Source organism: Tamandua tetradactyla, chromosome 5, assembly GCF_023851605.1.
Source record: "Tamandua tetradactyla isolate mTamTet1 chromosome 5, mTamTet1.pri, whole genome shotgun sequence".
Classification (NCBI taxonomy): Eukaryota; Metazoa; Chordata; class Mammalia; order Pilosa; family Myrmecophagidae; genus Tamandua; species Tamandua tetradactyla.
Window position 1 is genome coordinate 20,577,974 of NC_135331.1, and position 26,978 is coordinate 20,604,951.

At 44.9% G+C, this 26,978-nt stretch overlaps 2 protein-coding genes and 1 pseudogene across 6 annotated transcripts in view; 2 read left to right on the plus strand and 1 right to left on the minus strand.

Annotated features, from left to right (window-relative positions):
- The window catches only part of SIRT4 (sirtuin 4), a 43,848-nt gene extending 37,896 nt beyond the window's left edge, over nucleotides 1-5,952 (plus strand). For 4 of the 5 annotated variants that reach the window (XM_077160003.1, XM_077160006.1, XM_077160005.1 and 1 more), the window contains 4 exons: nucleotides 517-1,014; nucleotides 3,744-4,038; nucleotides 4,137-4,349; nucleotides 5,846-5,952. In XM_077160003.1, the coding sequence (XP_077016118.1) occupies nucleotides 518-1,014; nucleotides 3,744-4,038; nucleotides 4,137-4,289 (945 nt within the window). In that variant the 5' untranslated portion in view covers nucleotide 517 and the 3' untranslated portion in view covers nucleotides 4,290-4,349; nucleotides 5,846-5,952. Of the gene's footprint in view, nucleotides 1-516; nucleotides 1,015-3,743; nucleotides 4,039-4,136; nucleotides 4,397-5,845 lie in introns of all 5 variants that reach the window. The other variant, XM_077160004.1, reaches the window with a different exon arrangement.
- Nucleotides 5,953-9,236: 3,284 nt separating this feature from the next.
- Nucleotides 9,237-9,333, plus strand: LOC143685408 (U6 spliceosomal RNA; annotated as a pseudogene).
- Nucleotides 9,334-11,419: 2,086 nt separating this feature from the next.
- On the minus strand, nucleotides 11,420-20,971 carry PLA2G1B (phospholipase A2 group IB). The gene is made up of 4 exons (XM_077160007.1): nucleotides 20,848-20,971; nucleotides 15,101-15,260; nucleotides 14,409-14,536; nucleotides 11,420-11,614 (listed from the first exon to the last, which is right to left on the minus strand). The coding sequence occupies exons 1-4, from the start codon at nucleotides 20,879-20,881 to the stop codon at nucleotides 11,490-11,492; spliced, it is 447 nt and encodes a 148-aa protein (XP_077016122.1). The 5' UTR covers nucleotides 20,882-20,971; the 3' UTR covers nucleotides 11,420-11,489.
- Between the last annotated feature and the right edge of the window lie 6,007 nt (nucleotides 20,972-26,978).

Genomic DNA, 26,978 nt, shown 5'->3' on the forward strand with positions numbered 1-26,978 from the left:
TCTCAGCCACCAATACCTTATCTGTTACACTTCTTTTCCCCCTTTTGGTCAGGATGGCATTGTTGATCCCATGGTGCCAGGGCTGGACTCATCCCTGGGAGTCATCTCCCATGCTGTCAGGGGAACTTTCACCCCTGAATGTCATGTCCCATGTAGGGGGGAGGCCAATGAGAGTTGGGCTTAGAGAGAGTGAACAACAAAAGAGGTCCTTCAGAAGTAACTCTTAGGCATACCTATAGGTAGGCTAAGCTTCTCCACTATATACTTAAGCTTCACAAGAGCAAGCCTCAGGATCAAAGGCTTGGCCTATTGATTTTCACTCCACCATCTTAACTGGGGCAGGACCAGTTACCTTTATTTTATTTTTTTATTTTTATATTTTGGATTATGCTGTCATTTTAATTTTAATAAAATAATTTCATATTACACAGAGAACAAGTCCATCCACTCACCATTGATTAAATGACCTCTGTTTTTAAGACCCAACTTCTCACATGAGGTTTTCTTTTTCTCCAGAATGAAGATGAGCTTTGGGTTGACTGTCAGGTCACCAAAAGGCCATTGGATCACGAACCTCAGCCGTGGGTTCTCGCAAGGGTCCTTAGGGCTGTTTGTGCCCCCAAGCCCTCCTTTGGATCTGGAGAAAGTCCAAGAGCTACAGCGTTTCATCACCCTTTCCAAGAGACTCGTGGTGATTACTGGGGCAGGGATTTCCACCGAGTCGGGGATCCCAGACTACCGGTCAGAAAGGGTGGGACTTTACGCCCGCACCGACAGGAGGCCCATCCAGCATCGGGATTTTATACGGAGCGCTCCAGTCCGTCAACGATACTGGGCAAGAAACTTTGTGGGCTGGCCTCAGTTCTCCTCGCATCAACCTAACGCCGCACACTGGACTTTGAGCAACTGGGAGAGACTCGGAAAGCTGTACTGGTTGGTGACCCAAAACGTGGATGCCCTGCACACCAGGGCGGGGAGTCAGCGCCTGACGGAGCTTCACGGATGCATGCACAGGTGCAGGAAGGTCTAAACAGCTTGAAGGCAAACATGGTGCCCCGTAGGAACAGGGACCTTAGCTGGTTAATCTCAGTTGTCTTAGTTAGACACTGAGCAAAGGATTTGGGAGCAAGTCATTTATTTTGGAGTTGATCCCAGCAAGTTTGGGGAGGGAGTAGAGAAGTGAGACAGAGAGGGAGGAAAGCAAGAGAGGGTGCATTAATGAATGGGTTACTGCTCTGAATTCTCTCATGCACTTTTTTTTAGGGTGGGGGTGGGGGGAGCGGGGTGCATGGTCTGGGAATCAAACCTGGGTCTCCCGCATAGAAGGCAATCATTCTAACACTGAACCACCCATGCACCCCTGGGTTACCGCTTTGAGCAACTAGGACACAATCTTGTGAGGGGCTCCTTGAAAGAATGTCGAGAATGTGCTTCCAGATTGTCTCACTGAAATTCAAGGAACAGGGGTATTTACCTGCCATCTTCCATCCCTCGCGGGTTGAGGGTCACTCTTGGGGCACTAACTCGGTAGTACTTTCGCTTGGCCCCCTCTCAAGAAGGCTTCCAGGACCAGAGAACACCCTTAAGCAAGGGAGATGCTGGACGCTCTGTGTACAAGAACTGGGTCCAGGTGGACTGGGTGCAATGTGAGCGGAGCACCAAAGCACATGCCACGAACAGCTGCATTTTCAGTGTCTAGATATATAGAACCCAACAGAGCCTGACACACGGTCAGAACTCCATAAATACTAAGCACATGGGCAGGGTGTTATGCCTGCATCCAGAGAATAGCTTGTAGCTGGTTGGTGACCCTTTCCTTATCTTTAAGCCCCAGAGATCTTCCACTGTGGACTGAGCTCAAGCCCTGCCAATTCTAAAATATTTGGGGGGTGTCTGGCCTGCTACGTATGGTGTATATTGGTACACGATTTGGTCATGTGGTGGGGCCCCCAAAAAAGTAAAGCACATGATCTGCCTAACCTGGGGGACCTTTGTCATCCTTCTGGGGGGCACAAACCCATATTTCACAGGGAACAACCATCAGGATAACACATGATTGTTACAGCGTGGGGTCCTTGCTGTGCATATTGTAGACGTTCAGAGAAACAGAGAGTATTGAAGAAAGCTTTAATGAATAAGGCAGGGCTTGAGATAAGCTCAATTTGACTAGACAAAGTGGGGGCAATGAGGGCCTTGTAAATGAAAGGAACGTGTAGAGCAGAGAAGAAATCTGGCATGGCCTCCACAGAGAGTTTGAACCGGGGACTGGTATGAAATAAGCTAGTCTGGGAAGTCCTAGATGGTTTAGACCAAAGGGGGACTATTAGTAGTTTCTGAGCAAGAAAGCAACATGTGAAAAATAGCATGCGAGGAAAGCTAGGCAGGATTAGAAAGTGGATCAAGGAGTCAGCAAAGAGCTCAGATGAAGGTGGTCTCAGGGGAAATAAAAAAAGCTAACAGTGGCTGGGGATCCATTAAAATTTTTTCTTATGACAAAAATGTTAAATATCCATGAAAGCAGAGAGAGTCGTATAATGAACTCCTTTATACTATTAACCAGAATCAAAGATTTTTTTTTTAAAGCTTATCTTTAGTAGTTGGGGCAAATTTGGTGAGTAGATTTTTTTTTTCTTTTTTTAAACATGGGCAGGCACCGGGTCTCCGGCATGGCAGGCGAGAACTCTACCACTGAGCCATTGTGGCCCACCCAGAATCAAAGATTTTTTTTAAATTTTATCATGTCTACTTTCTCCTTTCACTCCTTGTCTCTTCTTAAATATTTAAAAACAAATCCAAAACCTCTTGTCATTTCATAGGGGATCTTTCAGGGGGGAAAAAAAAAAACCCAGTGTAGTCTGGTGGCTGACTAGATAAAGAGCAAAAGTAGAAAAATAGGTAACACAGTGTTTCCAGAGGTCTCAGCCCAGGTAACTGGAAGAAGGATGGTGATTGAGAATTTGGGGATGTGGTGGTTGAAGAGTGGGGCTAAGCTTTGGGCATGAGATGACGGCAGGCCAGCCAAGAAGCAATATGTACAAATACCTAGAGATTGGACTAGTTTGGGAGAGAGAATAGGATCAGAGACACAGAAGGGAAAAACATTAGCACAGAGACATTGAGGTGATAAAAATGGAGCACTCCTCAAGTTGGAAAGCAGAGAGGAAGAAATAAGGTGGAGGATTGAGGGGGTCTCAGAGGAGGGACCTACTAAAGAGCCTTTTTTCTTTCAACAGCTGTTTCGTGAGTCCCCTCTAGGTGCAGGACCTGTGTAGGTCGGGCATAGAGTAGTGGTCAAAGGACCCATGGCCCCAGGGAGCTCATGTTCTGATGATTAAAGGGATGAGAAAGAACTAGAAGGCCAGTTGAAAACCAAGGTGGACGAGCGTTTTAAAGCAAGGACGGTGACCGACAGTGACAATTTTGGCAGATGAAGAGAGGAAAGGATGGAGGGGGAAACACTGGTTAGGGCACATAAAAGCCAGTTTGGAGAAGGTTAAGTAGGAAGAGTATAGGAAGGAAACAGATACGCGAACCATTCCAGAAGGTTGGCAGTGGAAGGAGGGCGAGAAACAGGGTGGTAACTAAAGAGGTTATGAGAAGGTATTCCTAAGATGGGGAGAAGAGCTGTTAGAAAAAGAAAGCGGAGATGATGGAGGGGCTGAAGGGGCTGGGGATAAACTGCCTTGGGCAGCTTTGTGCCTCCCAAGGATGTATAGTTCCATCCGCCTTTTCTTTGCTGTCAGAGTCCTCTGCTTGGACTGCGGCGAGCAGACCCCCCGAGGGGTGCTGCAGGGGCGTTTTGAAGCCCTGAACCCCTCCTGGAGTGCTGAGGCCCACGGCGTGGCCCCCGATGGCGACGTCTTTCTCACAGAGGAACAGGTACAAAGCTTTCAGGTCCCAGCCTGTGCTCGCTGTGGAGGCCCCCTGAAACCGGATGTCATTTTCTTCGGGGACACCGTGAACCCTGCCAAGGTTGACTTTGTGCACAGGCGTGTGAAAGAAGCCGACTCCCTCTTGGTGGTGGGGTCGTCCTTGCAGGTACATGATTCAGTCTGGGGGTAACTGCCCCCTTTTTGCAGAAGACAGAGCCTTGGAGAGGCCTAGAGAGCTCTGAGCCGTGTCTTTTCCACGTGCAGGTATATTCTGGTTACAGATTTATCCTCACTGCCCGGGAGAAGAAGCTGCCCATTGCGATACTGAACATTGGGCCCACACGGTCTGACAAGCTGGCATGTGTGAAACTTGATTTTCGCTGCGGAGAGTTGCTGCCTTTACTAGACCCACACTGACCACAGCCTCGTTTTCCTGAGCCAGAAATAGGGGCTTTCACTTGAATCCTGCTGCTAAAGGTAAATGCCTTCTCAGACATCTGATGCCAGCTCCCATTCAACTGAAGGTAGGGGACACTGACAAAATCTAGAAGGTTCTAGGCTTCTTAATCTATAGCCAATCTTAATTAAAATTAAATTTTTAATGTACATTAAGCTAGAGTGTTGGACAGACTATGGCTTTCAATTTCTAGGCGCATGTTTTTCTTTTTTTTAATAACAGCTCTATCGAGATATAATTTATAAAGGATAAAGTTTACCATTTTAAAGTATACAGTTCACTGGTTTTTAATATATTCACAAAGTTGAACATCGATCATCACTAATTCCAGAACATTTTCAGCATCCCCCCCAAAAACCTTGTACCCTTTACCCATGGGGAGAAAAATAGTGTTAGGAAAAGAAAGCAGAGATGATAGAGTCATTCTCCATTCTCCCTCTCTCCAGGCCCTGGCAACTACTAATTTACTTTTTGCTTCTATGGATTTGCCTGTTCTGGACATTTCACGTCAATGGAGTCACCTAATATGTGGCCTTCTGTGTCTGGATTCTTTCACTTAGCATAATGTTTTCAAGGTTCATTCATGTTGTACATGTACCAGTACTTCATTCCTTTTTATGGCTGAAAAATATTCCATTGTATAGGTAGACCACATGTTGTTTATCTGTTCATTAACTGATAGACAAATGGCTGGTCTATCAATAGCCTTTTTGGCTATTATGAATAATGCTGCAGTGAACATTCATGTACAATGTTTGCGTGGACATATGTGTTCAGTTCCCTTGGTTTTATACCTTGAAGTGGAATTTCTGGGTCATATGGTAATTCTGTGTTTACCATACTGAGGAACTGTCAGACCGTTTTCCAAAGTGGCTGCGCCATTGTACATTCCCATCAGCAATGTCTGAGGGTTCCAGTTTCTCCACATCCTCGCCAACACTTGCTTTTGTCTGTTTGATTATCAAGTAGTATCTTGTGATTTTGATTTGCATTTCTCTAATGACTGATGGTGATGTGCATCTTTTCATGTGCTTTTTTAGCCATTTATATGTCTTCTTTGGAGAAATGTCTATTCATTGTCTATTCAAGTCCTTTGCCCATTTTTTAAATTGGTTTGATATGCTTTTAAAATAACTTACTTTTTGGTGGCTCAGCAGGCAGAGGTGTCGCCTGCCAAGCCGGAGACCTGAGTTCAATTCCTGGAAAAAATAATAATAATCATACTCACTTTTAAAAATTTCTAGAATAATACATGTTTATTAGATGATACAGAGAAGTAAAAAGAAAATAATACAAATTACCTATATCTCACCACCAAAATAACCAAAGTTTAGTGTTCTGGTATAACAAAATCTGTTTTTACAAATCCTGAATCAAGCTGTACATAGTGTTTCATTTTTTTGTTTTCACTTCACAATATATGGTGGCCATATTTACATATCCTAAACCCTATTTTTTTTAACCACCCCCCACCCCCCCGCTTCTTTTGTCATTAATTTGTTTCATTTCTTTTCAGATCCCTAGGGATTCATCTCTTCTTCCTCAAAATGATTGAGGCTTACCGAATGCAGCCTGCGGAGAGCAGCAAACCGAGGTCTCCCTGCCATGCCACCTCCGAGCTGGTTTAGTTTCAGAGTCAGTGAGTTAAGCCAGGTCTTCAGACTGAGATTTGACCTGAGAAGAGACTTTTTCAAAGCAGCAGCTGCTCCAACCAAAAACCTGCACTCACTTTCTTTTTATCTCTTGGCAGAAGAAATGGCCCAGGAAAGATGTAGACTAGAATGGCCTCTGGGGTGCTAACAAAGGGATCTCACTAAATTACGGAGTAGGGTAGAAGGAAATAATTTATAATTTCAAATGGCTAAGTGTCTTTAATTGAACTGCTTTATTGTTGTTTTTTAGTGACATGAACGAATTTTTTATTAACCAAAGAATAAACGAAACAATTTTTTTAGCAGTATACCAGATGTGCAGTAGGCTGTACATTTATGTTCCTTTTTTCCTTAATCAACTAAAAGAGAATGGGACTTTCTGACATGGTTCTCCAAGGATTTCTTCTTGGCTTCAGCTGCTAGAATGAGACACCTGCCTTGAACCCTGTCTGCAGAGAGGAAACTGAATTCCCAGGTGGGCTCTTAAGTTGATTTGTTTCTGCTGAGGAAAGCAGCAAGCCTTGTTTGATTACTGCGTTAGGCAGCAAGAAACGTTGTACAAGGCTAGAGCTTTCTGCTCTCATAAAAAAAAAGTGAGGCGGATGAAAGAATCAGCCTATTCTGGGTAGTCTTTTGTCTAAAATTAGGGCGGGCAGCATATGCTCATCCTGCACCTGCCTGGAAAGCAAATTTCAGTTAATTGAGATAATGCAAGATCTGGAAAACAGATTTCACCTGCCCAACTGTAGGCTGGCTCATAGGCAATAATTAGTTCTAAAGAACTGTCAGGTTTTTGTGAATCTCATTCCAGTTTTTTGTGCAGATGGGGCGCTTTAAACCAGAGTTGCTTTTCTCAGTTACCCAGAGTCAGAACCCAACAACTGCATTAAAATCTGGGTCTTTGGAATCTAACGTTATTCTCATCCACAAAGCTCATCAACAGTTACTGACAAAACACTGGATTAAGATATGGAGGATACAAAGAGCCTCTTGCCTCAAGTGGATCGCAGAAAACACGATGCCCCCCACACCCCCTCCCACCCCTCTTTTCTACCAGAAAATGTCATGTATCATGTATGGAATCATAGAATTAAAGAAAAATTAGTCCATTTTCATCATTTTATTTTGGAGGAAACTAAGCTACATAGTTTCATATGATAGACTGTATGGATTCTATATATTCCATATATAGAGAAAAGGATAGAATCCAAGTATTTAGACTTCTCTTCCAGTATTTTTTCTTTAAACAACACTGCTTCTCATTTGTCTGCAGATTATGGCTAGAAAGAAGTTAGCTTGCAGTTTAAGTAGTAGCCAGTGGAACACCTGGCCAAGAAGACCGAGAATGATTAAAAGACAGTGGCATTTGCCTGGCCACTTTGGGCTACTCATGCCTCTGAAACAACAGGAAAAGAAGAGAGTGACTGTACTGGCTGGGGTGATAGATTCTGACTATCAAGGGGAAATAGGACCCCAACTACACATTGAGGTAAAGAGGAATTTATTTGCCTGAAATACAGGTGTTCTCTTAGGGCATCTCTTAGTACTATGTGCTCTGTGGTTAAAGTCACGGAACACTGCAACAACACAATCCAGGCAGAACTACCAATGGCTCTGAAACTTCAGGAATGAAGGTTTGGGTCAGTCCACCAGGCAAAGAACCATGGCTAGCTGAGGTGCTTGCTGAGGGTAAAGGGAACATGGAATGGGTAGTGGAAGAAGGTAGTAACAAATATGAGCTTTGACCATGTGGCCAGTTACAGAAAGGAGGACTGTAATAATTATTTCTTTCTTGTTTTTGCTACATGTTTGTATATATCCATAAAGCAAATATGTTTTTCTTCCCTTAAAAAAAAAAAAAAAAACCATAGTGGCATTTGCCAGCTGGTTAGTGTACCATGGGTGAAAGGTACCAGATGGCTGCCAGGAATCACAAGGTCAAGTCTTGAGGGCCTTGGCAATGTTTGCTTTGTTCTTATTTCTTCCTGAAATGGAATTCTTTCCAAGAAATACGTCCCAAGAGGAACTTGGTATTTCCTGAAACTGATGCTTCTTATGTCCCCTTGCTTTACATCTTTTGATTTCAACCGGTGTAGCAGTTCCTAGCCCACTGTTAAGTGCCCTCAGTTGGAATAACAAATCCAGTAGATGCTATCAGGTTGTCGCTGCCATGGTTATATAGTTCTAACTGCCTTAAGTGCAGCCTGGGACGTGACTTCTGGTTGTACCTTGTTGCTTTGGCAGCTCCGCTCTGCTGTCACATTTCAGTAAATAGAAGTCACAAAGGCAAACGGGAGCATATACTCAAATCTTTCTCCCCATTAACCCCTATTCCTTATTTTATGTCATAAATTAAATATCCTTCTTTCACCTCTCCGTTAAAAAAAAATAGCATTTATTGAATACATCTGTATCACAAGCTCTGTGCAAAGTATTTTACAAAGCACCAGCTAGCTTAAAAGGTATCCTCACAAAGAGAGGCTTTGGCATGTGTAAGGGTCACTCTTTAGCGAATGTTGACTTTTCCTGAGAGGGTTAAAGGAAAAACGGATAAATAGTTCACTCTTAGGTAGGGTGCTGAGCTGTCCCAGATTGCCCAGGACTGAGGGGATTTCCTAAGATGCATGACGTCCAGTGCTAAAACTAGGACAGGCTGGTCACCGTGCTCCTGCAAACAGCAGAGACTGCCACCAGATATAATTGTTAATTCCAGCTATATTATCCTTGTTGAGACTCAAGACTGTGCTGTGAATTTTTTAGTTCTTAATTTTTAGTTCTTAATTTTTATGTTATAGAACAGATAAATTCCGCTTCATGAAACAAAAGCTTATTCAAGAAAGTTTAATTTTTTCTCCTCTATTTACTGGAAAAGGAATATAATATGGAATTGAAAATTTTTAGGGTGTAGACAGACTTTGGGATTTCAATCCCTGCTTTGCTACTTACTAGTTAGGTGAAACTCTGGCAAATTATTTTATCTAATCTCATCCTTTCTCTATAAACAGGGATAATAGTAGCTATCTCATTGGGTTGATGTGAAGAAGGTAATAATGAACTTAAAGCTCATGGCACAGGACCTGGCAAATAGCCAGGATATTAGGACATGGGAGTATGGGGGAATGGCTGGACAGGAAGCCGTCAAATTTGGCTATCATTTGTCCCCTATTGAGTTCTTCTTCAGAGTCCACAATATCTACCATGTTTCCTTTTTGTAAATGTATGTTCTTTTTAAAATATCACATCAAGAAAGTCTTGGTTCTCCTCGCTATGGCAGCACATATACTAAAATTGGAACGATACAGAGAAAACTAGCAAGGATGACACGTAAATTCGTGAAGTGTTCCATATTTTTTGAAAAAAAAAAGGTCTTGGTTGATGTAATAAACCTTTCTAAAGTAAATAAAATGTATCTTTCTCTCAAGAAAATAACATTTACTCAACTTTTTACTGTACACTGATACTGTAGGAAGCATTTTAAAACCCACACTGGCTCACTAAATTCCCACAATATTGTCTCTGCTAAAAGACAAAGATCCTGAAACTTGGAGCGTTTACGAAAATTGCCCAAGGTCACCTAAGGTGACCCAGTCTGTCCAGGTTGAGCTCTCTGGAATGCTATGGAAGCCGCGTGGGACAACTGAGCAACTGGACCTTGGGAAAGAAGGGCAGGACTCAAGAAACTTCCAGAAGTGACCAAAAGCTGGGTCCTAAAATTGAAGAGGCATTTGCCAGGGCGGCAGTTCAAATGAAGGCAACAGCGAATGCAGAGACACAGAGGTCAGGCCCGCCAATCTCTTCTTTCTTTTCTTCAAGGTTGGGGTAGGAGGATCAAGTGTGGACCTCTGAGTCCCTTGGCTCGCCGAACATCCACTCGCATCTCTTCCCGGCCATCCTTTCTTCCCAGCCCCCATTTGGTTCCCTGCACCCCACTTTCCCAGCCCCCTCGTCCCTCCCCGGGACAGAAGCCTTGGCAGGAGTTTCAAACAGGACAATGGCCGGGAGAGCTGTGGGAGGAGGGGCGCGGGGAAGGACCTGGCGAGGGAACAGCACAGCAGGAAAACTGGCGCCAATGGTACACCCCATGTGAGTTCACCCTCGAGCCGCCTACTCCGTACTTCCTGCCGGATTCCGGCGCCGCCATGGCCCCAAGAAACGGCGGACTGAGCAGCCACCACCACTACTCCGGGGACCGTCACCAAACACTGCGCCTGCGCGGCTTCGGGCCCCTCTGTGAGCCGGCCCCCGCCACTCTGCGCGCGGGAGGGGCGGGGCCGCTGCGGTGGAGTCTGGGCTACAGTTCACCAATAGAAAATGGGGACTGAGAGCCACGTAGCCACAAGCCAACCAATCACATTTCCTACTCCTAAATCCCGAGGCCCCGGCTTGGAGCGTACTGATAGGTCGGGTTGGGCAGACAAGGTCACTTGACCTGAAAAGGTAAATACGGCCACGTGGTTTTTCCTGGGCTGCTGAAAACGCGCTATACCTTTTGTGAACAATTATTTCATGAGCGTGGGTGAGGTGCCAGACACGGTGAAAATATTGTGATTGTTAAGATACAATCCCTATTTCAGATTACTCTGTTTTATTAAATTCATTGCCTCTGTACGATCTCGGGCAAGTGACTAAACTTCTTTTAGTTCGTCATGCATCAAATGGGGGCAGTAACACCGATCTCGCAGAGCTGGTTTGGGCATTTAATGGTGTGAGAAGTGGAAAGCCTTTAGCAAAGGGTGGGATGCAGTAAGTGCCTCGCATGTTGAAGCTGTGAATTTAATGACTGCAGTGTAGAAATGTGCATGTAGAATGTAGTGAAGTCTTTGAAGGACTTTCAAAAGAAAGTTGTCGAGAAATGGTTTAAGGCAGATGGAAGTGGAGGCAGAGAAATGAGAGGGGAGAGAAATGGTTTAAGGCAGATGGAAGTGGAGGCAGAGAAATGAGAGGGGAGAGAAATGGTTTAAGGCAGATGGAAGTAGAGGCGGAGAAATGAGAGGGGAAGGGACCTGGCATATTAAAGAAGAAGCTAAGAAGAGACCCATTTCAAGCAGGGGAGGGTAGTGGTTGACAGTGCGCTCTCTGATGTAGGACTCTCCGGGTTCAAATCTCTTTGCTGCTTACTAGGTGTGTGAGATTGTACAAATGATCTTTTTCTACGGAGTCCAGCTTCTTAGTCAGAAAGATCTGATTTACTAATATTTTCCATGCCTCCCAGTGTTGTCCCGAAGACTTAGAGACACGTAGACCTAAAACACAATCAATTTACCCCATCAGTAAATGGTGCTTGTTCATCAGTTATTCAGGTCTCATGGTGCTGGCTTACAGGCTGCATCCCTCTAATTCAACTTCCAGGGTTGGAAGGCATGATGTTCACAAAAGACCAGCCAGAGAACTAGTTTTGTTTTGTAGACAGAGAGAAAAACAATCTCCAAACATGAGGCTCTTCAACAAGGTACTTTAATGGAGGGCACTGTATAAGTGAGGGCAACAGGTGATTTTCAGAGGCAATACTCAGTTCTTACAGTACTTCCGGGTGTCCAGATTCTTGTACTCCTTGTTGTATGGGGCCTTTGAAAAGCAGATGGCAGCCTCCCGGTCGCAGTTACAGATGAAGGCCTGGCAGTCTTTGTTGCTGCCTGAAGAGGGGGTGGGAGGAGAGGACTAAGCCAAGGTGGGCCCTGGTTTGTACAGTTCAGGGGCAGGAAGTCACTTGTTGCAAATTTAGAGTTGTCAGATTGGGGCAAATTAAAATTACAAGATGCCCAGCTAAATTTGAATTTCAGATAAACAATGAATGCAATCTTTGGGACATATTTATACTAAAAATGATTCATTAAATTAATTAAATTCAATTAAATTCAAATTTAACTGGGAATTCTATGTTTTTATCTGGCAATCATAGCCTTGATAGCTGCCTTTTGGAAAGGTCTATTTCACACCCTAAATGAGCTTTTAAAACCCTATAGCTATATAACATAAAAGTTATAAATCCTGTGGAAAACAGCCAAACATAAATTTAAGGCAACCAAGTATTGTACATTTCAACTTAGTAAAGTCAGTGAGCTAATTTCTTTAAAGTACATATTTTAGAAATTATGGAACAACCTTACAATGGAATACTACACAGACAATTATGGGAATTATGTATGTTTATATGTGGAAATTTTCCTAAGATATTTTATTAAAGCTGGTATAGGGATAAAAATATCTGGAGTGATAGTATACATCAATTTAACTGGATATCTTTGTGCAGTAGAAAAGATTATAGGAAGCTTCCACTTTCCATGATATATATTATATTTCTGTAGTTTAAAATGTTATTTCTTTGGGCTTGTTTACTTTTTTAACCAGAAAAAACAATAAAGATAATATTTTGTAATGCATTTTAATTTTATTATTATCCTTTTTAACTTTTGTATATCTCCTTAACCTTCAGTAATCTTATTAAAATTTTGTTTCTCTCCGATCCTTTCTTTTAAAAATCACAAATGTTTTCCTTGCCCAGCAAGCTTCCATTAAGGCATAAGTTGCAATTAATTAGATTATAAAGTGTTTACAGTGAGATATTATTTAGCAGATTATTGTTAATTGATATGAATAAGCACCCTCAAATCTAAGCTTCTTGACCTATAGGATTACCTGCATTAAAGATGTTGTACAACAGTGCACCCTACTGTGAACAATGAACTGTAATTAATGGTACAATTATAAAAATGGTCTTTCATGGATTGTAACATGTACCACACTAATACAAGGTGTTAATAAAAGGGAGGTATATGGGAACTCTGTATTTTATACATACTATTTCTGTAAACTTACAACTTCTCTAATTAAAACAAATACATTACTTTAAAAAAAAAGATGTTGCAAAAATTTGAGGTTGTGTGTGTGTGTGTATGTGTGTATGTGTTTGTGTTTCCCTTGGGGAGAGGGTCCCGAGTTCTCATCTGATTTGTAAAGGAGTCTGGAATCCACAGAAAATTAGGAACTCTCACTGATCAAGCAGTAGTGCAAAAATATAATTTCTAAAGCATAGCACAACCTAAATACCCACTAACAGGGAATGTGAAAGCAAATTAAGTTATATTATGCAATCAATTAAAATAGTCACAATGAAGACCATGAGGCAATATGGAAAATTGTTATGACATGATGGTAAGTGAGAAAAGGCAGAATGCAGAATTGTATCTAAGCTATCCATACATCAAATATTTATATGCTAGATACTGTTCTAGATTCTGGGAATACAGCAGTGAACAAACACAAAAGTCACTGTTCTCATGGTGCCTGCATTCTAGTGGAGAAATAGATAAGAAAGAAATACCAGATGGTGATAGAGTCTGTGGAAAAAATCAAGTACAGAACGAAAATAGTGCTGGAGGATGGAGGGAGTGTATATGTGATTTAAAAATTGTGGGGAAAGGGCGGGCCACTGTGGCTCAGCAGGCAGAGTTCTTGTCTGCCATGCCGGAGACATGGGTTCGATTCCCGGTGCCTGCCCGTGCAAAAAAAAAAAAAAAAATTGAGGGGATGGAAGTCCTCACTTGAGGAGGTGACATTTCAACCAAGGCCTGAAGGAAATGAGAGCTTGACCGAAGCAGATATCTGGTAGGAAAGTTTATCAGGCAGAAGGAATGAAGGACTTAAAAGTGGACACATGCATGAGATGGGGGCATGCCTCACCAAGATTACAAGGCTGTAAATCCTATTCCAAGGATAAGAGCAAAAGGGAACAGGAGGAATGAAAACAATTTATTTGTTAGGATGGTAGGATTCTGGGTAATTTTTTTCTTGGCATTTTTGGATTTGAATTAAAGTTATTCCAATGTTGTTTGTACAGTCTGAAAAGTGGGACCTTTCTGTAAATTTGCAGGGGAGGGCAATGATAATTCATAATTCTGGACAATACCTTTCCCTCTGTGAATTATCCTGCTTTTCAGGAACCCCTTCATGGGAGAACTCATTTCCCCATGAACACTATATAATCTAAGTGACCAAGACCAGAGCATCTGAAATCAGATGCAACGGGTTTCAAATGTCTGTGTGATTTGGGGCAAGTTACTGTCTTGGATCCTCAGCTTCCTCACCTATAAAACAGGGTTAATAAAACCTATCTCATATACACACTTAGCCCAGTTTCTGGCATGTAATAGGGGCCTGGCTATTTTTCTTAAATAAGGAAGCAGCTTAGCATGGCAGTTACGAGTTCAGGCTTTGGGTTCACATAGACCTGTGTTCAAATTGAATCATGGCAACTTACAAGCTGTGTGACCAGCCTTCTGAGCCTCAATTTGCTTATCTGTAAAATGGGGATAATAATAGTAGCTACCACAGAGGGTTGTTTTTAGGATTCAAGGAGATATTGAGTGGCACACACAAAAATGATCAATAAATCATAGCTACAACGGGGGTGGGGGCGGGTGAACTTACTGCTGCAGGTGATTTCAGAACCCGAGCATTGGTACGAATAGATCTTGGTGTAGGGGTTGTCCAGGAGGAATGTACAGCTGTCCAGTTTCTTGGCCCGATCGTAGCAGTTATCGTGTATTTGGCAGCACCTGGAAATGGGGGAGAACAGAGCTGAGGCCAGAGCAGGTCCCGGCAGCAGCCGAAGATCTGCCAGAATCTGCTCTCTGACAGGCACAGGTGGAGCTGACTTGGTTGAGACGCCCCGGGAGGGAAGTCCTGTGGCTTGAAACGATGTAAATCCTTTTATCGTAAATTTATTGCAAGTGCTTTGAAAATGGTTGGGTAAAGATAGGCTACTGCTTGCAGGAATCCAATAGAAAATCATAGATGCGGGAGAGGGTTTTAAGCACAGCTTGGAGAGCAGTGGCGATGCTTTGCGTTGCCGAGCGCTGCCGCTAGGGGGAAGCAGCACTCGCTGTTTTTTTGTTTTTTTGTTTTTTACCTTTCCCGCGTTCTGCCTACGAGGAAGCTTTGGACACAAGGTCCTCTCGGAACATATTTATTTCTTTATAGGACAAGAGGTGAAAATATGTTATTCTTAGCAGATCTGTACATCCCATTCCTGTGCCTCCCTCTGGTGCCACGGGAGATCCTTGACTTTTACCCTCGGCCGGCCACCCAACGCACCCTCCAAAGTCCCCCACATCACTCACCTGTCCAGCTCATCTACAGGGGTGCCCGAGCCACCCAGGCCGCAGTAGCAGCCGTAGTCGTTGTAATCCTTCAAGGGGTCGCTCTCGGGGATCGTGCACTTGATCATGTTGCGGAACTGCCATACCGCCCGCGCGCTGTTGCCGCTGGCGGCAGCGCTTACTGCAAGGAGAGACACCGGCTGGAGTTCCAGCGTATCCCGGTTGACCCCGCCGGCCAGAGCTCGCGGGCTGCCCTGCTGCCTGCCTGCCTGCCTGCCTGCTCTCCCAGACCCTCGGATGCCCCCTGACCCCGGAGGAGGAGAGCTGACCACCAGGAACCGATAAAATAAGTAGGGGTTTTGTTTGTTTCTGTTTTTTGTTTGTTTGTTTGTTTTTTGTAAATGAGTACTGTTTCTGTTTTTGCTTTTGTTTCGTAATTTTTTTATAGCGAGAAAATTCACAGAACACGAAACTGACCGTTTCAATCATTTTAAAGTGTACGTTCCAATGGTTTTATTATAGCCACAGAGTTGTGCAGCCAGCACCACCATCGATTTGTGAACGTTTTCGTGACCTCCGAAAGAAACCCATACTTTTATCTTTCACGCCCCCCAACACCCCCAGCTCCTCCATCCCTAAGCAACCACGAATCTACATTCTGTCTCTACCCCTTACCGATGCTGAAGACTTCATATAATGAATGATATGTGGTCTTTGGTGCCCGGTTTCTTTCATTTAGCATAATATTTTCAAGGTTCACCCATGCTGTAGTATACATCAGTGCTTCGTTTCTTTTTGCATTTTTTGGGGGGGTTGAGGGGGTGCATGGGCTGGGAGTCGAAGCCAGGTCTCCAGCATGGCAGGTGAGCACTCTACCGCTGAACCTCCCATACACCCTTTCTTTGGTTCCTTTTATGGCCAAATAATATTCCACTGCAGGAAAATAGCCCATTTTTTTTTATCCATTCACCCACTGATGGACATTTGAGCAGTTCCCACTTTTTGTGTACTATGTAAAATGCACTAGTTTTTGTGTGAACATATATTTTCAATAGGGATAGTTTAAAACTATCCCTGTTTGTTAATCCACCAAATATTTATTAAGTACCTACTATATGCCAGACGCTGTGCTAGGAGTTGGAGATGTAGCAGTGAACAAATCAGACACAAATCTCTAACCTCATTGGCCTTTTGTTCTTATGGGAGAGAAAAACAATAAACAGTAAATGTAATAAATAAGGAAATTGGCTATTGTGTGGAGGATGGAAAATTTGAGCAGGATAAGGGGAACCTAAAGTGGGGAGTTGGGTGGAGGGTGGCGGAGTTGAGATGGGGCCGAGGTGGAAGGACCAGGAAGGAAGTGCGTGTGGCTGGAGCAGATGAGGGAGAAGAATAGAAAGCAATGAAGGAATCAAATCCCTCAGGGCTTGTGAGGCTCTGTAAGGATTTTGGCTTTTAATCTGCAAGAAATGGGGAGCCACTGAAGGTACTGAGCAAGGGAGGGACAAGATCTAAGTCAGCTTTTAAAAAGTTCCCTCTGCTTCAGTGTAGAGAATAGAATACACAGAGAAAGGTGTGTCAGTTTGAGTCCTTGGAGCAGACACCAAGATGGAATTAGACATGGGAGAGATTTACTGGGCGAAACAGCTGTGAAGGATAAAGGAGCAGGCAGGGAAGGCCTCTGGCTCTATGCAGACCTGACACCTGGGAAAGGGGAGTGGGGAGGAAAAAGTAGGAAGAGCCCCTGACCGCAGCCCTGTTCTGGGAAAGGCTTGGCTAGGCGATGGAGCTGCGAATGAAGGTTGCCTGTTCCAGGCACCCCATGTTGGGCAGGATGAGCCCAGCAGTCACCAGCTAGGAATAGCCTGGGGAGATCCCCTCCTTGGCCTGAAGGCTGCAGTGGATTCCAAAGGTGCAGCAGCTCGAGACCATCATGAGTATGCTTCCCGCAACCAGCTCTCTGGCCAAGGGAGAGCCCAGCGGGGCAGCTCATGCCTGCCACAGGGATGAGAGGTGAAATAGGGAGACCCACAGGAAGGTCCCCCAGGGTCAGCATAGCTGACCACTTCATGTCCCCCGAGAGAACTGGCCCCTCCCTGGGGGTTCTTCAAAGACTCAGTGGCTCACCCTAGTGTCTGTGGAGTGTCTACAGCCCTTCCTATCGGAGCTGCAAGCCCAGTTTCTCTTGTTGGGTTTTCCGTCATTCGGTCATCAGATATTCTCCGAGCACATACTCAGTGCCAGCTCAGGGCCGGGTGGAGATGCAGCAGGAGAGTCACCTACCATCTTGTACAGCTATAGTCAGTCACTGTCTCGAAGGAACTTTCAGTTTCGTTAGAGAGGGAGAAAAGTAAAGGAGCAGTTACAGTATAGGATGTTTAGTGTGACTTTGGGCAAGTTACTTGACCCCTCGGTGACTCCTTTTCCTCATCCACAAAATGGGGATGATAGGAATACTTATCTTATAGGCAGATTACATGAATTAATGTGGGTGAAGATTTAGTATTGGCACCATAGTATATCACCTCGATAGATAGTAGCTGTTATTATAATTATTACCGGAGAGGTAATAACATAGGCACTTAGCCCCAACTTGGGGATGCTTAGGGAAGGCTTCCTGGAGGAGGCAATGTCTATGCCAAGTCCAGAAGGAAGAGAAGGGTTTGCACTCTTTGTTGATGGCAACAAGGCAGGAACACTGAAGGAGTTTAAGCTTGGGAAATGTCACCCCCAAGTACAATGTGATTAGACTGAAAATAAGTCTAAAAGCCTGGGAAGAACAGTGAGGAGGGGGTGGCAATTGTCCAGTGGGGAGAAGGGCTTGGATTCAAGAGCAATTTAGGAGACAAAACCAAGAGAATTTAGGGATTTATGGATTGACAGGAAAGGGAGGAGCGGAGGAGAACTCCCGGGCTTCTGGCTTGGAGAAATGGAGGGCTTGGGGAGGGGTTGGGGGTGCTATACCTGGCAGTTTCGGGTTGGGTTGACTTTGAGGGGCATCCCAGTGGGGCTGACCCCTAGGCCATTGGGGATAGAGGAGTAAAATTCTAGAGAGAGTTTGGGGTGGAAGTTAGAGACTTGGAATTGACACCAGAGCTGTCATCAGGGAACTAAAACCAGGGGCATGGGCGAGAAGGCCCTGTGTTAAAGAAGAGAAAAGAAGAGAAGAGAGTCAAGGACAGACCCCGAGGAATTAGTACTGCACATCACATGTGCACCAAGAAGTATGGCAGACAGCTCCGATAACCCCACCTCCTGGTTTTCATATCCTTGCGTAATTCCCCACCCTGGAGTGAACTCCAGAACGGGTGACTTCCTTCCAATGAAGACTAAATGCAACAGTAATGGGATGTCACTTTTGAGGTTAAGTTACCAAAGGATTGACTTTGCTCATCCTCTTTGCTCCCTCCCTTGGTCACTATGAGGGAAACCAGCTGCCATGTGGTGAGCTGCCCTGGACAGTGGTCCACGTGGTAAAGCCCTGAGACTGGCTTCCAAGTGACACACAGCCAGCGAGGCAGAGGCCCCCAGCCCAGTAGCCCACAGGGAGCTGAGTCAGGCCGACCACTGCTCCAGTGAGCTTAGCAGCAGATCCTCCCCCAGTCGAGCCTTTGATGAGACCTCAGCCCCAACAGACGTCCTGATCCAGCTTCATGGGAGACCTTGAGCCAGAGGATACGGCTAAACTGAATCCCGATTCCTGACCCACAGAGACTATTGTAAGCTGCTAAGTTTTGAGGTAATTCGCTACCCAGAGTTAGATAACAAATACACAACGCTAATCATTCTACCATTATTTTAGTGGCAACCTATTGGAAGTAACTAAATGTCCCTCGTAGAGGGCTGGTTAAATAAATTGGAAGTATAACCATGCAATGGAATACTATGCAACCATTAAAAAATGAGTGAGTCTTTCTCCAGCCAACACAAGTAATCTCACCACCTTCCCCCTGTCTACCTGGGACATGACTCCCAGGGGAATGGACCTTCCTGGCAATGTGAGACAGAGATTCTAGAATGAGCTGAGACTCAGCATCAAGTGATTGAGAAAAAACCTAGAATGAGCTGAGACTTAGCATCAAGGGATTGAGAAAACCTTCTCGACCAAAAGGGGGAAGAGGGAAATGAGACAAAGTGGCAATGGCTGAGAGATTCCAAACCGAGCCGAGAGGTTATCCTGGAGGTTATTTGTATGCATTAAGTAGATATCATCTTGTTATTCAAGATGTAATGGAGAGGCTGGAGGGAACTGCCTGAAAATGTAGAGCTGTGTTCCAGTAGCCATGTTTCTTGAGGATGATTGAATAATGATATAACTGTCACAATGTGACTGTGTGATTGTGAAAACCTTGTGTCTGATGCCCCTTTCATCTACCTTGTCAACAAACGAGGACATATGGAATAAAAATAAATAATAGGGGGAACAAATGCTCAAATAAATTTAGTTTGAAATGCTAGTGATTAATGAAAGCGAGGGGTAAAGGGGTATGGTAGGTATAATCTTTTTTTTCTTTTCTGTGTTCGTTTTATTTCTTTTTCTATTGTCTTTTTATTTCTTTTTCTGAATTAATGCAAATGTTCTAAGAAATGATGAATATGCAACTAAGTGATGATATTGTGAATTACTGATTATATATGTTGATGTTTCATTTGGTTTGTTCATTTTTTTAATTAATAAATAAATTTTTAAAAATGAGTGAGGCAGGTAGCCATGTATTAATATGGAATGATCTTCAAGACAATGTGAGAAAATTAAGGGCAAAAACAGTGTGTACTATGTGCTACCATTTCTAGGATTGGGGGGAAGCAAGCAAAGAGACATGCTACATAAATACATAGAGTACCTCTGAAAGAAATACAGAAACTGCCTCAGAGAAAGGGAATCGGGTCACTGAGGGCTGGAAAAGGGTGAGCTTAAACCCGGGATAAAGGAGGGAGCAGGGGCTGGTGGCTGTCCCCTGTGCCAGGACCGGAGGCACTGCAGACAGCAGCAGCTGACAGAGGCTGTGTCCAAGCAGAGGACTGTGGCCTGCTTCAGGCAGGAGTGGATCTGGCTACCTGGGCCCATCCCTGGACTACATCTGCTTCCTCTCTGCTTTTTCTCCCCTCTCTGACTCAGGCAGCTACAGCACTGTACAAAGCCACAGCTCTGGTGTGTGCATGTACATGTGTGTGTGTGTGTGTGTGTGTGTGTGAGCAGGCCAGTGTATATGTGCTCCTGGGGGGCGGGCATGGCTCCTTCATCTCTGAGTCTCCAGTCTCCACCAAGAGCCTGCTAGCTCCGAGGCTTCAGTCAATGTTGAATGAATCAACAATGGATGGTTGAGGTGGGATTTGAATTCCAATGCGTGCGGCTCCATTCATTCATTCAGTGAATGGTGCAAACAGCACAGTACGTACCTTCAAGGGCCTACCTTTGGTGTGGATGGGAGATAAGGAAGGTAAGAGAATTTCAGGCAGAGGTAGGTGCTGGGAAGACAAGGTATCAGGGCAATATGGTGGAGAGAGAAAGGTAGGGGGGGCGCTCTCAGCTGGGGGACCTTGCTGAGAGGAGTCACCTGAGTTCAGTCCTGAAAGCAGAGGAGGCGTGGGGGCATTGGGAGGGAAGATGAAGGAACCCCCAAAACAGGTAATCTTGAGTACCATGGGGAGCCCTGCATAAAAGCCGCAGGTCTGGCCAGCCCATCAGCTGTGTCCTGTGACCCCATTCCAGAGGAGTGGAGAGCTTAGTCCAGGAAGGGGGTTGGAGCTGGGGGAGGCTCACCTACCTGTGAGCAGAGCAGCCAATACAACGAGTTTCATCCTGCTTCAAGAAGGCTAGTGAGACTAAGGGCTGAACTGACCGGAGGCCTCCTTCCTTATAGCTGCCCCACATCTCCGAGATAAGGCTGTAGTGTTTGCTTTGCTTCCCGGCAGACCCTGGATTGGCCTTGAGTTGCTTGGTCAGCTTGACAGAAAAGGGTCATTGGAAAGAATGTACGTATTTTTTGGCCTGCATTTTTAAAATAGAGGCATTATTTCTGGAGTTTGCAAGTCTTGGACTCAGCCCCATCATCATTGGATGGCCAAGGCCATAAGCCCCACCAGATGACAGGAAGAAGGGGAAAGGCAAGGAAAGCACTGGTGCTTGGATGTCTTGCCATGTGCCATGGCTTGGGCTGTGGGTCTCATGGACTATTTCCATCAAGTATGCACTTTGCAGATGGAGAAACAGGCTCAGAGAGGCAAAGTTACTTGCCCAAAGTCACACAGCTAACAAATGACAGAGCGGGGACTCGAACTTGTCTGATCTCTTTTTCCTCTACCCCATCCATACCACCTCCCCCACCCCCAGTTCCCCAAGTGGGGATGTGAGACAATCCCAGACTTTGGAGTTCCAAAAGCTTTGAGTCTGACTTAATAAATGGCTTTGGAACTGTCAGAAATAGAACCACCATATCAACTGTCTATGGAGCATTTTATCATTAGTTCTGTTGAGTTCTCATATGATCTCTACGACAACCCTATGAGGTAGGGAGGGCTATGTCATTTTATTCTAACTTTTTTTTCTAAAGTATGGTAACATCTCTAATGCGGAATTCCCATTTCAGCTATTTGTAAGTGTGCAATTCAGGGATATTAATTACATTCCCAGTGCTGTGCTACATCACCATCCATTTCCAAGCCTTTTTCACGACTCCAAACAGAAACTCTACACCCGTTAAGCAGTAACTCCCTATACCCACCTCCCTGCAGCCCTCGGTGACCTCTCATCTGCTTTCTGTCCCTATAAATGTGCTTATCCTAGATATTTCATGTAAGTGGAATCCTACTATATCTGTCCTTTTGTGTCTGGCTAATTTCATTCAACTTGATGTTTTTCAGGTTCATCCATGTTGCAGCAGGGGCTGTGTGATTTTTCATCATCTTTTTTTCCTGGGATGCATCCTGGACACTTTTCAGGTAAGGCAACTGAGGTTCAGCTTAGGGTAGAGTTGGAAATAGACAGCTGGGACTTAAACCCCACAACTGCCTTTTTCTACGGAACCATCTCCTTCCACCCTGGCGAGGTCATGCCGTGGCCTAATTCTAACTCCGTGGCTTCTGCTCACACACTCCAAGATTCCAGTTTTCTGAGTTTTCTCCATTGACGTTGTTCCAGGGCTATCAAGGAGGACTTCCCTGTCTCATGCCAAGTTTGGGGGCCCCAGGGAAGTTCCTCTAGCCAATAAGATGCAAAACAAAACATTTAAAAAGAGACCCAGACCGCAGTGGCTCAGCAAGCAGAGTTCTTGCCTGCCATGCCGGAGACCTGGGTTCGATTCCCAGTGCCTGCGCATGCCAAAAAAAAAAAAAAAAAGAAAAGAGGCCCATAGAGGAAGGGCAGTTTATTTGTTTGGACCCATCTCTGCCTCCATTTAACCGAGGTTTGTTTCATGCCACCCCTTTCTTGGTACTTGTCTGAGGTTTCCAGACCTGTGCTAATACAATACTCATTGGCCACATGTGGCTATTTAAATTCATTAAAATTAAATAAAATTTAAAATTCAGTTTCTCAGTCACACTAGCCACACCTTGAGATTTCAATAGCCAGAGGTGGCTTGTGGCTACCAAATTGGACAAGCGTAGATAGAGAAGGTTTCCCTCATTCCAGAAAGTTCTATCGAACAACACTGGACTAGATGTCATGGAGTCTGCCTCAGTGCTGGCCCCAAGGGAGCTGAGGTAGTTTATCCCAGGTTAAACTATCCCAGGTTAGCTCCGGACTCCATAGCAATCAAACTGAATGGTTCTTCTTTGGCCCCAGAATGGGTGGCGGCTGCCTAAGAAAAAGGAAGTTTCAGCTAACGACAAAGTTAAGTCCCTCTTATCTGCATTCTTTGGGGTCAGAATGAGACAGAGGAACAAGCAGTGTGCCTAGATTTGGGCCTGGGGGGATTCTAGGTGGATGTTGGGGATATTTTAAGGGAGGAGGAACAGGTACTATGAAGCCTTCTGCAGCTAATAGTGAACGACTAGCATCTACTGAATGCTAATTTGATACCAGGTACCATGCTAAGAACCTGGTATAACCCTTTGACATAAGCTCCCTTTTACATGGAAATAATTGAAGCTCAGGGAGGTTAAGTGACTGCCCCAATGTCACATAGCAGGACCAAGATGGGAGTCAGATCTGTGCTTATGATACCACATCACTACCTCAGGGGAGGAAATCGCTGGGAGTGGGGGGGGGGCACTGAAAGTCCCTCGAAGCCAGGAGGAGGTTGAGTGCCCCCCCCAACCAAGTCCCTTCCCCCACCTCCTCACCACCCCTGGACAGGTGGAGGTTGTCCATTAAGGCAGGCTGGGAAAATTCCCACGTGCCAGGGATTAGGCAAAACACCTGGCTGGGGAGAGAGGTTGCTCCTGCAACCCCCTCCAACTGGATGGAGGTGTGTCCACGTGACAGTCCAACCCGGGCACCCAGGTCACAGAGATGGTAGAGGAATGGCCCCCGCAGGTGTCCGGGTAGCCCCCCAAGGCCTTATATTCTGTACCATGACGTTGTGCTGGCCCAGATCCATGCACAGGTGTGTGCACTCAGCCCCTCCTAGCCTGGGAAAAACACACTCTCCAGTGGAAAGAACAGCTAAGGATAGCTTCTTGGTGCCTTCAGGTGACGGCGCACCCACACTCTGACAAGGTCAAGCCTGCCCGCCCCCTGAAGGGCAAGATTACCGCTTCCAAGAAATGCTGAAAAACAGCTGACATTTGCTGAGCACTTCTGCGTTTCTTGACATGGTGTTAAGGGCTGAACGTACATTGTCTTTCAGCCTAACGATAATCTTCTGTCGTAGCTGTTATTGCTCACATGGTTGCTATCATCCCCATTTCACAGATGAAGAGTCTGAGGTTCAGAGAGTTTAAGTAGCTTGCCTAAAGTCACACAGCCAGAAAGTGGTGGAGATAGGATTCGAACGTAGGTATGCCAGCCTTTTAGTCCAGAGCTCTCTTGAATAGTAATAAAAAGAAATAATAATAATAACGCAGCATCCCTTAAGTGCTATGCCAGGAAAGACCCCGAGCTTCACACAGATTAACCCATAATCAAATGCTGTCATCAATGAGTAAATTGAGGCAGTACACCAAAGTCCCGCACCCAAAACTACGACCCTCAGCCTCCACATTTTCACGCAGCCTTTTAGCAGCATCTGCTACTTCCCCCATCCCTCCAGAGAAGTGTGGCCAGTGGTGCCCAAACCTGAGTGATCATTAGACTCTTCTGGGAGATGTCAAGAGTAATACAGATTGCTGGGCCATGGGTGCGGGTCTGGGGTAAGGCTCTGGAATCTGTGCTTTTCATATTTTTACATTTCCTAGGTGATTCCGATGGTTTATTAAGAACTATTGGTTTGGTTAGAGACCACTACAATTGGGCGGGTGCTCGTGGGCTTATTATATTATTATGCTTCATAATGCACATATCATCTTATATGTGAATCAAATATTACATGAAAGAAGTAAAATAAAGAAAAATGGAGTAACTATGGGATCAGAGGACCTAGTTATTTTTTTTCATGTCTGTTTATTTTTTAAATATTTTTTTGAGAAATATCCACACATACAGTCCAACTATATTATAAAATCAGTAGCCACGATATCATCACATAGTTGTGTTTTCTTCATCATGATGATTTTTTAAAACATTTGCATCACTCTAGGAAAAGAAAAAAAAAAAGGATGGCATACATCCCCTACCCCTTACCCCTCCCTCTCAATGACACACAATATTTCAGTCTACCCTATTTTTACCCTTTATCTCTCCCTATTACTGGTTTATTTTTTATCCTTTTCTTTTTTTTACTCATCTGTCCATACCCTAGATAAAAGGAGCATCAAACACAAGGTTTTTGCAATCACACAGTCACAATGTAAAAGCTAATTAGTTATACAGTCTTCTGTCTTTTTCAAGAATCAAGGCTACTGGAACTCGACTCTAAAGTTGCAGGTACTTCCCTCCAGACACTCCAACACACCATAAACTAAAAAGGGATATCTATATAATGAGTAAGAATAACCTCCAGGATAACCTCTCAACTCTGTTTGAAATCTCTCAGCCACTGAGACTTTATTTTGTCTCATTTCTCTTCGCCTTTTTTTTTTTTTTTTGGCTTTTAATAAAAGAGGATTTATTTTGTTATTTTCCTTCTTCAGAGGAAAGGCAGCTAACTTTCCACTGAGGTTCTTTCTTATGTGGGAAGGCACAGGGTGGTCTCTGCTGGCCTTCTCTCCAGGCCTCTGGGTTCCAACACCTTTCCCTGGGGTGATTTCTTTCTACATCTCCAAAGGTCTGGGCTGAGCTGCTAGTGCTGAGATGAGGTATGCTGAGCTGCTACGTTGAGCTCTCTCATCTAAGCACCAGCCAATTAAGTCAAAGGTCATTCATTGCAGCAGGCACGCCTCCTAGCCGAATGCAAATGTAAATCAGCAACAGATTCTCTCTTAGCCTTTTGGAGGAACTAGTTTTGAAGTTGGCCTCTAATCAGGCGTGACTTTGGGTGGGACACTCCAATGCTGAGCCTCTGTTTCCCCAGTTCTAGAATGGGGATGGTGACAGCCATTGCCATACCCACTGCTGGGAGGATTAATGCAATAAAGCACAGAAAGCACTGAGCTCCATGTGTGTGTATTAGGAAGTGCCCAGACAGCCTGGGGTACCACTGGGCTGAGTTACACTTGACCAAGGTGACCCCAAGGTGATGATTCCCATGCAGAATCTCCTCTTTGCAAACTGTATCTCCAGTTGCATCTGAGTTTAACTGAGAATAATCCCTAATTTGAGCCCAGCCGTGAAGGAAGCTGACCTTCAAGGCCCAGGTCTTCAGAAACCCAGGCACTCTCTCTAACCTTTCCTATCTCTGCCCATCCACATCCAGTCCCTAAGTCCAGCTCTCAAAGCACACCCTTCTCTAGACCTCCAACACCCTGGTCCAAGCCCCAGCTAACTCTTACCCACATGTTTGCAAGGGCCTCCTCAGCCTGCCTCCTTCCAAGGATGGCTTCCCTCGAATCTATTCCCCATTTCTTTCCTGATGATCTTTCCAAAGCAAATCCAATTATATCATATCGCCTCATTGCCGAAAACCTTTCACACCTTCCCAGTGGTTCTTATGTAAGGAACTAAGAGCTTGACAGGGCCTAGAGGGCCGGGTTGATCCCCTACTCTGCTTCTCCAGCTGGGAGTGGGCCCTCCATCCGCCTTCGTTCAGCAATTTGCTGAAAGGCCCATGCTTCTTCCTATCTCAAGACTTTTGTTCTGCCTGTCCCTCCTCCTGGAAGCATTCCATCACCTTATTGCCTAGTTAATTCTTACTTATCTTTCCTATCTGAACTGAGCTTGACCCTCCCTGCAAACTAGATCAGTGCTAGGGTGACCAACTGTCCTGGTCTGCCTGGGATGGAGGGATTCCGAGGATGCACAACCTTCAGTTTTCAAACCCTGGAAAGTCCCGGCCATATCAGGATGAGTTGATCAGCCTATTCATACCTGGCACACAACAGACGCTGGGGGAACGTTTGTCAAGTAACTTTGTGAACCGTCAGCTGTTGCTCCACTCAGGTCCAACCTCCCACCTCTTAGCACCTGGGGACCCTGATGTCAATAACAGCTATTAATACCAAGCACCTCCTGTGTGCTTTGCCCCTTGCTGAAGCCTTATGTTCACCCTGCCAGCTGTTCCTAAACCACCCTCATCACTGCCGCTATCATTCCCTTTTGACAGATGAGAAAACTGAGGCTCAGGGAGACTGGGCAACTTGCTCAAGGTCCCTTTGTTAGGAAGGGGATAAGCCAGCAGCTTTGAAGCTGTTCAAGAAGTTAGAGTAGCTGAGTCGAGAGAAAAGCGCCAACTATTCCAGGAGGAAGGTGGGAGAGGGTCCG

Excerpts from the sequence above, each read along its gene's own strand:
- PLA2G1B (XM_077160007.1), bottom strand. The coding sequence starts at position 20,881 with ATGAAACTCGTTGTATTGGCTGCTCTGCTCACAG. Across the intron at positions 15,261-20,847 it reads ATTGGCTGCTCTGCTCACAG|TAAGCGCTGCCGCCAGCGGC; the intron begins GTAGGTGAGCCT and ends CTCTCCTTGCAG. Across the intron at positions 11,615-14,408 it reads TTCTGAAATCACCTGCAGCA|GCAGCAACAAAGACTGCCAG; the intron begins GTAAGTTCACCC and ends CCCCCTCTTCAG.